At 35.0% G+C, this 11,076-nt stretch overlaps 2 protein-coding genes across 2 annotated transcripts; one reads left to right on the top strand and one right to left on the bottom strand.

Moving 5' to 3' along the window:
* Nucleotides 1-3,226: 3,226 nt before the first annotated feature.
* Nucleotides 3,227-6,613, top strand: LOC107635296 (outer plastidial membrane protein porin). Its single transcript, XM_016338732.3, has 6 exons — nucleotides 3,227-3,504; nucleotides 3,670-3,737; nucleotides 4,987-5,097; nucleotides 5,427-5,513; nucleotides 5,655-5,863; nucleotides 6,084-6,613. The coding sequence occupies exons 1-6, from the start codon at nucleotides 3,456-3,458 to the stop codon at nucleotides 6,388-6,390; spliced, it is 831 nt and encodes a 276-aa protein (XP_016194218.1). The 5' UTR covers nucleotides 3,227-3,455; the 3' UTR covers nucleotides 6,391-6,613.
* A 482-nt stretch (nucleotides 6,614-7,095) lies between these two features.
* Nucleotides 7,096-9,911, bottom strand: LOC107635295 (hypersensitive-induced response protein-like protein 2). Its single transcript, XM_016338730.3, has 6 exons — nucleotides 9,760-9,911; nucleotides 8,942-9,141; nucleotides 8,462-8,582; nucleotides 8,219-8,310; nucleotides 8,031-8,127; nucleotides 7,096-7,644 (listed from the first exon to the last, which is right to left on the bottom strand). Exons 2-6 carry the CDS (start codon nucleotides 9,128-9,130, stop codon nucleotides 7,274-7,276), a joined length of 870 nt encoding a protein of 289 aa, XP_016194216.1. The 5' UTR covers nucleotides 9,131-9,141; nucleotides 9,760-9,911; the 3' UTR covers nucleotides 7,096-7,273.
* Nucleotides 9,912-11,076: the final 1,165 nt, after the last annotated feature.

Raw genomic sequence — 11,076 nt, 5'->3', positions numbered from 1 at the left:
GTTAGGCGGACTTTTGCTATTTGGCGGTTCCAATTTTCCAGCCCAACCCACCTTTTTGGCGGGTTACGCAGGCCGGCCCAGCGAGTTTAGGCCCGTTTTCCACCCCTAGTACTGTCGTTCTGCCGTTTGTTGGTCGCCACGACTTGACTCACCTCCTCATTAGGGATGTCAATGGGGCGGGGCGGGGGCGGGGGATGCCTCCCTACTCCCCGTCCCCGCCCCCAGAATTAATCCCCATCCCTGCCGTGGGGGGATAATTGTCCCCATCCCCATTCTCCGCGTTCCCCATATTCCCCGCGGGGTCCCATTCCCCATCCCCTTATATTTAACATTCATATGAAAATTATAGTAAAAAAATTAAAAAATAAAAAAAGCTATAAAATACTATTACAAACACACAAACATATCTTATCCAAGATTATAAGTCCAGAAATACAACATAGCAAATTATAATCCATAAAATAAAATCTTAAAATACAACTTCCATTCTTAAAAAAAGCAATAATATATAGTCTTTAACATCAAGTATTTTTTGATGGTCAGCATATTCAGCAAGAGAAATCATAATTGCTTTAGATACATAGAAGGAGAGAAAATCAAGCAAATATTTCAAAATCAAACCCTAACTATTTCAAAATTATAAACCCTATATGTCTAATTGCTTTAGATACATAGAAGGAGAGAAAATCAAAATAATACAACACAGTGAGTAGTGAGTAGAGAAGACTGAATAATAGGGTTAGGATTTTTTAATTGGTGAAATTACTAAAAAATCCACCTATGTTAGAAATAAAGTAAGATTATTTAAGAAATTTTAATCATTCGGAGAATTATCGGGGATGGGGCGGGGATCCCCGCTCGGGTCCCCGCGCCTGTCTCGGGGAAATTTTGCTCCCCATCCCCATCCCCACGGAGAAAATTTCCCACCAACGGGCCCCATTCAGGCGGTCCCCGCGGGGATCCCCACCTCCTGGGGATTTTTGACACCCCTACTCCTCATCGTTTATGTAATCCTTAGCGACGCTTTGAATCTCGTGCATAGTCCAGACTGGCTTCGGGGTGAGATACTTTTGGAAGTCCTCATTCATAAGCCCATTGGTCAGGTAGAGGCTCGCGACAGAGTCCATGAATCCATTGACCGTCAGACATTCGTGTTGAATCTGTCCAGGTATTTTCTCATAGATTCGTCTTGTCTTTGTGTGATTCCGAGAAAGCTAATGGAGTGTTTAGCTTTGGTGATTCTGGTGATGAAATAGGCCATGAACTTTCTGGTGAGATCGTGGAAGCTGGTTATGGACCCGTTTGGGAGGGCGTTGAACCATTTGATCGCAAGTCCAGCCAGGGTTACCGGAAAGGCTCTGCATCGGACCTCGTCGGCGGCCCCTTCCAATTTCATCCTGGCCTCGAAGGTCGTCTGGTGTTCCTGGTGATCTTTGGTTCCGTCATATTTCATGTCTGTGGCCTTGTCAAAGCCCCTAGGGAGTTTTACTCTTAGCATCTTCTCCGTGAAAGGGGTGGTCCCCATTATCACGTGCTTGCTTCTTGTGTGCTTGGCTTCCCGATGTCGTCGGTCATCCTTCGTGTCGCGTCGGTGTCCTGGGTCGCGGGAGACGCTGCGATCGTGTCTTTTGTCGTGTCGCCGCTCAGGCGACCTGTGGCGAGATCTTGACCTGGAGGTAGTGTGGCTTTCCGCTTTTCGTGTGGTGCCGTTCTTTGGTAGTAACTCGGCCTTCGAGTTCCTGCACCCAGAGGCAGAGGTCCTTGATTATCTGCGCCGCCTTTTCTCTTAGGTTGTCGGGAGCTCGTGTTTCGATGGCTGTTCGACTGTTCGGCACGGGGTTGGTTGGTAAACGGCGCTTGCGACCTTTCCCTGGGTGGGGGGTGTGACCTCCGGGTGCTCGGGAGTTGGGCTTCTGGTTGGTGAGTTATGGTGATGCCTTGGGGATTGCTCCTCAAGTTCATCCGCCATGCCGTCACGACGTTGCAGTCCCCACAGACGGTGCCAATGTACTGGATGCCTCCGGTACGGGTTGAGAGATGGATCGGAAACTTGCGGGTCGAGGTGGATGCCGGATTATTTGACTGGAGCAATGGGGGTGGTACCTGTAAAGACACTCCGACACTCAAGTAAGAATGAATTTGAGAGGTATAAGGTGTGTAGAGTGAATGACATACTTGAGGGGGTCTGGGGCTCCCCTTTATATAGGTGATGATAATTATCTTATTTTATCTTATTTGATTAAAATAAGAAAGGTATTTGAATTTGATTGTTTGTTAGAAGCTCTAGTGGGCCGGTTCCGAACCTTCTAGAAGGGTGAATCGGTTCGGATCCGAATAACCGAATTTGGAGACTGTTTCGAGTGTGGAAGTCGTGGGCCGGATCCGTAACAAATTCAATAATGAACGTTTTCGTCCTTTTTGTTTAATCTTCACTTAGAATAAAATACAAATTTTATTTTTCCAATATGATCATTATTAATTTCACATAATTGTTTTCAATAGCACCAAAAAAAAATTATATTTCTAAATACATCGACAAATATGAATAGCAAATATATTCAGAAAAAATGATTTTAAAACACAATAAAAATAACTAAATATTAAATATATATTTTTTAAAATAACTTTAAAAATCAGATATTAATACAATTTCTTTGCTATTATAACTAGAAAATAAATTTATTTTTAAAATTTAATAATTTTATATCAAGTGAATATTTTGTAAATGACCATAAAATTTTTAAAACATAAAAAGAAATTAGAAATCTAGTGATTGAATTTTAATCCATTTCGGTATTTGTTTTCTAAATATCTTTTCAAGTGTTTATAATAAAATATCGAATAAAATGCACAAGTTATTTATCAAATACAAAATTTATTTGTTATTAATAAAAAATATATTTTAACTATTTTGTGACTTTTTCAATTTTTCAAAAATGATTTATTATTCATATCTCTCGATATTATTTTTGTTATAGTTTTGGATATTATTTTAATAATTTTATTAATCCTATGATTCAACATTTAATCCATTCACTACGGTTTTACATCTTTAACATATTTTTATAAGATAATATAATTTTAACCCAAAGTTTATTTTTCATAATGAATTAATTAGTATCTACATTAAAGTAAAATGATAAAATCCAAATTAGACAAAAACCTCCAAAATTGGGAAATGACAAGACTTTAGATTTTAGAGCACCCATCAACCAACGGTGGAGATGACATCATCAGAATTTCTTTTCTTGAGAACAAAGCTGGAGAAAATTAGAAAAAAAAAAAAAACCCCTTCCCGAAAAGAAATCTTTTAATATTTATTTAGGGTTTTCACCTATAAATTTATTTCAGATTCGCTCGAACACAAAACACCAACCTTTCATTCACTATTCCTCCGATTTTCTTCCCCACAAAAATTAAAATTTTCCGATCCCCATTTTCTCTTTCTCTCTCCAATGGCAAAGGGTCCTGGTCTCTACACTGAAATCGGCAAAAAAGCCAGGGGTACCTTACTCTCTCTTTCTCTCTCTTTCACCGTTTTCTCTATCTAGTTTCTTCGTCTGCTGGATTTTGAATTTGCAATTCGTGGGTGTTTTTTTTTTTAATATGGAATTTGTGATTTCTTTTATAAACCCTGAAAGTTTCGGTTTTTATTCTTCATTTTTGTAGATCTGTTGTTCAAGGACTACCACAGTGACCAGAAGTTCACCATCAGTACCTACTCACCCACTGGAGTTGTGAGTGATTTTTTTTAATAAAAAAAATTTAATTTTCAGTTTCTGTTCATTGCTTTTTTTTTTAAAGTTGAATTAGTGGTATGAATATTTGCTTTTATAGTGTTGGATTATGTTTTACTGGATGTAAATGTGTTGCTTGTGTGAATAATGTTGATGAAATGAATGAGCTGGTTTGAACTAAATGGAGGGATTCTATTTGGAGGTTTTGTACTTTGATAATCTCTCTTTGTTTTGACTGAAAAATGCTGTGTTGTTCATTTGGATTTTTAAAATTTTCAATTATTGATAACTATACATATAGGGGTCTTCATTCTTCAATGCTTAATTATTGAACAAAACATATTTTGTTTTGCTACTAGCTTTATTATAAACCGTTTTGAATGAAACCTATAGCTATATATAATGAGAATTGGGGTACTTGGTTTGGTTGCTTTGGTATCTCTTATTTGGTCTTTTTCTTGAAAAAAGAAACAATTTTTTCTTCTTCTAGGATTTGAACTCAGGACCACTGGTTTTGGGATTAAAGAAATAATCTCACATTTATGTTGTCTTTTCATGCTCTATTCCAATTCCATGTTTATATCTTTTTGAAAAGGAAAAGACTCCACTCCTCTTTTTTCTTTGGTTATTTGAATTATTGTCTTTTTGTTCTTGGTGATTGACATTACTTTCTCTCATTTCGTGGTTTGTAACTTGCTTCACTGCTCTTTTTCTTCTTCAGTTGAAAATTAAAGTGAGAACCGTATTTCTATAGTAGTTGTGCATATGTTAGGACTCAATAATGTGTAATTTAACCCTTTTCGTTATAACATCGATTTAAACGATTGATGAATGCCTCATAAGAGGTGTGATGTTCTAGAAGCCCCAAAATAGTTAGGGTTTTTAAGTTTTAATTATGAGTGTTCAACATATCCGCATAGTGTTTTGGGGGTTGTCCAATCTGCCCTACTTGCTGCCATGATCTACTTGAATTAAAGGTGTTAAGTGTGTAAATTTTAATATTTGGTAAAGATCTAGGATGTATCTGCTACAAAAATGTATTAGTGACTTGTATCCTATGCTTTGCGGAACCCTAGAAATTAATTGAATTTGTTTTAAAGTAGCAAATCAGTTTGCACTTATGTGCTTTAAATGCATTCTTTAAATTGATACTGTGGAGCCCATTTCATAAAAAAATGTCATCCATGATTTTAGTATCATTTAAACCTCTGTTTCGCTACATGTCTAATGTTTATGTTTGCTGATGCAGGCCATCACGTCATCAGGAACCAGGAAAGGTGAATTGTTTGTGGGTGATGTTAACACCCAGTTGAAGAACAGAAATGTCACCACCGATATCAAAGTTGATACAGATTCTAATGTAAGTTTGGCGTTTGTGTTTGGATTGTTTATATTTCTTACTATCTGATTTATCACCCATTATACTGTGTTTTATACTGCCTTGGTTCTGATTTATCACCCATTAACATAATTATTAATCCCGTTTTCGCATTGAACTGTTGGTTAGATTAATGAATTTGTTGGCATATTAGATTTAGATTATATGTAGCAGTAGCATGTGAAATAGTAATCTCTTTGAAATTGAAATTTTTCAAGGGAACAGCTTTTCAATGTCTAATTGTTAATGCAACTTATTTATTTTTTCGTATGATAGTTTTGTTAAACTTGATTCACGATGGTTCCTTTCAGCTCTTCACAACCATCACTGTTGATGAGCCTACCCCTGGTTTGAAGGCTATCTTTAGCTTCAAAGTTCCTGATCAAAGGTCTGGCAAGGTAAGAACATAATAAATTTATACATATTCATGCCTCTAGAATAATTATGCAGTTAGAGAAACCAACCTCGATAAATCTGGGTACATTTATTACATTCTAATACTTAATTCGTATTAAGTTGTTGGATATTCTTTTAAACAGGTGGAACTTCAGTACTTGCACGACTATGCTGGAGTGAACACCAGTGTTGGGTTGACGGCAAACCCAATCGTGAACCTTTCTGCTGTTTTTGGAACTAGCATTCTTGCTCTCGGAGTGGATCTTTCATATGATACCAAAAGTGGGGATTTGACAAAATCGAACGCAGGAGTCAGCTTCACCAAAGATGACTTGATTGCCGCATTGACTGTGTGAGTAATATATGCCCCCCTTTCAAGCCATTATTTTAGTTGAATTGTCTGCATTTATTTCACTTCAACTTTAATGTTAATCACTTGTGGAGATACCGAATTTTATGATGATCTGTTTAGAATTTGTAGCTTGTATGCTTACAGAATTTAACATGAAAAAATGAATTAATGTGTACTCTTTTTAGTTTAATTCTATTCTGATACGAATTCTTGCGTGCAGGAATGACAAGGGCGATGCTTTGAATGCTTCATATTATCATGTGGTCAACCCCTTGACCAACACTGCTGTTGGTGCCGAGGTGACTCACAGGTTCTCGTCCAACGAGAATACCCTCACCCTTGGCGCCCAGCACGCATTGGACCCCTTGACCACAGCGAAGGCTCGCGTCAACAACTACGGCAGGGCAAGTGCTCTCATCCAGCATGAGTGGCGCCCCAAATCGTTCTTCACTATTTCCGGGGAAGTCGACACCAAGGCGATCGAGAAGAGTGCGAAGATTGGATTGGGTTTGGTTCTCAAGCCCTAGGAGTTTTTATCCATCTTATAGGGGGGAAGGGGGATAGGAAGCATGCAGTATTTATTTTCTTAAAGTTGGTGGTTCTTCTTGGGCAAGAAGTGTTTATGTTTTCTTTACATTTGAGCAATTCAACTTTGTAAAAATAAGTAGGTTTTTTTATAAACCAAATGGTTCGACTCATTGTTGAGGCTTTAACTTGCGCGAAATTTTTATATTGTTTTTGTTCCTACAATGGTTCCCTGCAATATTCCTTTATATCCCAGTTTGTTTATTATGCCTCTTGGATGGGATACATGTTTGGTTCTGTTTCTGAAGAAATAATTGTAGGTATAATTGATTTTGATATAAAATGATTGATGTATTTGTTTAATTTCTTTTAAGAATAACGTTTTTGAACTACATATACAAATTTTAGTTGTAAATTTTCTTTTTGGCAAAAAAGGGAGAGAAAAAGCAACAGCAAATGTATGCTTACGTTTGGGATTTGTTTTAGAAGTGATTTTTTTTATAGGAAGTAAAAGATTTCGTTTTTCTCAATGAATTATAGAAGCAAGAATTGATACCTTAGTTTGGATTCTGTAATATGATGTGAGTTTCCATCTCTCTATTCTTCTATCCATTAAGCTCCTTAGGAAGCATGATTAAAGCCAAGGCAATTTTAATTGTTAGCAAGAATATACAAAATGTAAATTTAAACACACAAATAAGACATAATTAAAGAAAATCTAAGAAGTAATCCTTGCAGGCTTCCACTAATCTTTAATATTGAAAGCTTTAACAATTAGTCTTTAACACTCAAAACCAAGCACAAAAGCATCAATTATCCAGAAAGCACACACACACACACACACAATATACATTAGTATTGTCATTCACAATTCCAGAAAAAGGCTTAATTTAAGAGATTTGGTGAGGCATTGGCGTGAAGTAAACCATCTCTGATTTGCTCAGCAACATCCCTAACAGCACCAGGACCATGTGGTATGAACACTGCTGAGGACTTTGAAGAAGCACCAATTTCCTTCATTGTGTCGAAGTATTGCGTCACCAGAACCATGTCCATGATATCTTTTGCTGTCGTCCCGGGCACGTTCTCGGAGAATGCAAGCACACTGTCCCTCAGTCCATCCACAATGGCCTGGCGCTGTCGAGCTATTCCGAGTCCCGACAGGTATTTGGACTCAGCTTCTCCCTCGGCTTTCTTGATCTGAAGTATTTTCTCTGCTTCAGCTTTTTCATTAGCAGCTAGCCTCAATCTAGCAGCTGTTGAGAAAATAGTGAAATGGTTATTATGAGATATAACCTTCATTACAATGATAAACCAAATGAGAAAAGGGTTTTAAGAACACTCTTTCTGTCCACTTATGCAGGTCATGTCTTTAACACATGCGCACACACGCACACACATGCACGTGCGCACTCACACTCACAAATTTGGGGTTTGAGACAAGAATAGCTCATGTCTTTAAAATTTAAGACAAGAAAAGAGTTCCAAGTTTACCAAATGAGCGATTATTATTATATTTACTTAATTAGTTTGAACTTTGAAAGAGAAAGTTGAAATGCAAGCAAATATATGAAAAGCTGCATGTATATATGAATATTTATGCATGTTAAAAGTAATTTTTGATCAACTAAGAACAGATTACCTGCATTAATCTCATTCATAGCTCTCTTGACATGAACATCAGGCTCTATATCAACAATAAGGGTCTGAACAATCTCATATCCATAAGCAGACATGGCCTAAAACAAGAGTTTAAGATAATTTGTTAATCACAAAGTAATTGACAAGGATTATGGTAACAAAAATTGAAATTGCAGGCCGAAATAACACCTTTTCAAGCTCATCTTCGACGGCCCTTGCTATGTCGTTCTTCTGCTCAAACACAGCATCCAGCTCCAACTTTGGCACACTTGCCCTGATAACTGAAGAAATACAAAAAAAAAAAGCATAAGCAGCATTCTATAGAAGCAGTAGATACTAGATAGTTCCATTAGTGGAGTGATCTTGCATTAATTTCAGGTATGTAACATTTCTAGAACAGAATCAAGCACAATAATCGATCATTCCACATACCGTCGAAAACATAGGACTGTATCTGTTCCTTTGTGTTGGTGAGCCTATAGAAGGCGTCAGATGCTTTATCGGCCAAGGCGCGGTATTGCACAGAAGCAACCACATTCACAAACACATTATCCTAACAAGTATATCAGAGTTAACCTTTAACAATTGTTCACAATAAATCAAATTGAAAACACACATCTACCTTCTAAACCTTAAAAGGTAAAAGGTATATTGGAGAACAAGGAAATTTCCTGAAGCATAGATCAACAGAAATAACATAGGGAGCAATATGCAACTGTACTACTTTGCACAATTCATCACAGTTGAAAAATTAAAAGTCTTAAAATTCACAGAATCTCTCATAGGCAAATTGTTGTTCTTAACCAATTATAACTTTGAACAGTGTTCTGAACACAAAGCAAAGTGATCACAAATCATATCATCTAAAGAAGAGCTAATATTACAGGAGGAGGTAAAGGAAGCAAAAGAAACCTTGGTTTTTGTCTCGCATTTGACATCGAGTTGCTGCACACGGAGCGAAAGGCCGCCGGCTATCTGGTATCCGAGGCACCAAGGCAAGCAGTGACATCCAGGTTGCAGAATATCATCAAATTTCCCAAAATGTTCCTTAATAGCCACGTTTGATTGCCCAACTATAATACAACCTAAAGCTTGACCCATATCTTTCAATTCTGCACTTGGATAGCATTTACTCAGTAAACTAGGTTACAATTAATGAAATAATCTTTGTCAAAACACAAGAATCTAGCAAAAATTTCAACACAAAACATATATCCAAGGAGAAATTTTAAACAATTAAGAAAAATAAAGGTAATACCAAGTTTTCGTTTTCAGCTATTTATGACTATGACTATGAGTATGGAACTATGACCAGAAAAAGAAAAAAATTAACATACAAACATTACCAGTTTATTATCTCAGACACAAATCAATCCAAAATGAAAAATGATGATTACTCTTAAGAGAGCAAAGTATGCTAAAACCTATAATTGAAATTTGTACCCTAAACATTCAACTATCATTGAGACAGAAAAGAGAAAAACCATGAAATCATTCATGACATGTCATGAGATAATAATAATCAAGAAGTCAGTAAATAACATAGCAACTCTGATCCTTATCAATTAAACTGCATTAAATCTTCATTCTCTTTTGAATTTTGCAGTAGAAAGCAAGCATAAAAGGTAAAACAAAAATTACAATTTATGAAAAGAGCAACACCAACACTCAAACGAAGCAAAGCAACAATACAAAACTAACAATTCCTGCAGAGAAGAGAAATTATTCACCTTTCTATTGAATGGAATATCCTCCTATAAACTTAGCCTTGTGACTCTTATTACTTGTATTGCTTTGTATATATAGAAACAAATAGTCATGCACTTGGAGCTTCACAAAGAGATGGTGACGTTATCTGCACGGTAAAAACTGTAACTAATTTAAGAAAAATGCGAAGATTTTTCGGGATAAATTAGAACTTAAAAAATTAAATGAATATATATTTTTTTTAAGAAAATGTTATTAGAGCTTGTTTAAAAATCTCTGAATTAGAATTTATTCAGGAATTGGAATTTTTTCTTTTATTTTGGAACAAATAAAAATGACCGATTAAATTTTCATTTTTTTTTTATTTACAAATCAGATGAAGGGTTCGTTTGAAAAGTTTTAAAAGTAATTTTTTTAAATTTTTGACTTATAAAAAGTAGTAGTATTAATATTTAGTGCAATTTTTAAAACTAAATTACAGCTTTTTAAGATGTTATTTAGGAGTTTATAGAAAAATTAAAAAAAATAACTTCTCGCATACTACTATTTTTTTTCACATTTCTATAAAATAAGCACTTTTAGAATTAAAAATTCAAACACAAAATAACTTATTTATAAACTACTTTTAATATAGTCATTTATTATTTAAGATATTTTTTTAAAAAAAAAATTAATTAAGGTGTTTATTTAAACTAAGCCAGGAGTCTTTAAAAGCAGTTCACATTCACACACACATAATTTTCAAACAATATGTATGTTTAAATGTTAAATGTCAAAAATATTTCTATTATAATTTATTATTCTAATTTTGCCTAACACCTATTTAGTTTTCTTTCTTCTCTTTATTAAAGACAAAATTAAAAAAAAATTTAACTCATATAAAAGTTATTCAAAATTAAAGAATTGAATTTTTTTATTAATATATTAAAATTATTTTAAATCATAGAATTGAATCTCAAATAAAAATAATTTTATTCTTAAAAAAAATATAATTCTTTTTATATTTAAATAATTTTCGAACAAACTATTAAAGTTTTTGTTTTTCAAAAATTTCAACCCCTCTATTATCACTATTTTTTAAATTTGATTATTAAATTAAATACAATACTAAATTTCAGTCGACCAGTCAAAAAAAAAAAAAGTCGACTAATCAGCTAATATATTTTCACTGTTCTCTGAATTTGTCTCAGTTGCCATCCATGGAACGAACCACAGAGGCTCCTTCGGTAGTAAGGAACCAAAATCCTAAGCAAATAAGGAAGGAAAAAAAATCGGGGAGGCCTAACTGACATAATGCAAAGGGTCAGTTTCAGCTTCATGAAACAAACATTGCCTTACTT

The sequence above is a fragment of the Arachis ipaensis genome, chromosome B4 (genome assembly GCF_059453495.1).
Source record: "Arachis ipaensis isolate K30076 ecotype BB chromosome B4, ASM5945349v1, whole genome shotgun sequence".
Classification (NCBI taxonomy): Eukaryota; Viridiplantae; Streptophyta; class Magnoliopsida; order Fabales; family Fabaceae; genus Arachis; species Arachis ipaensis.
Note: the sequence above shows the minus strand (reverse complement) of the source record. Positions and strands in the feature narration are given on the sequence as shown.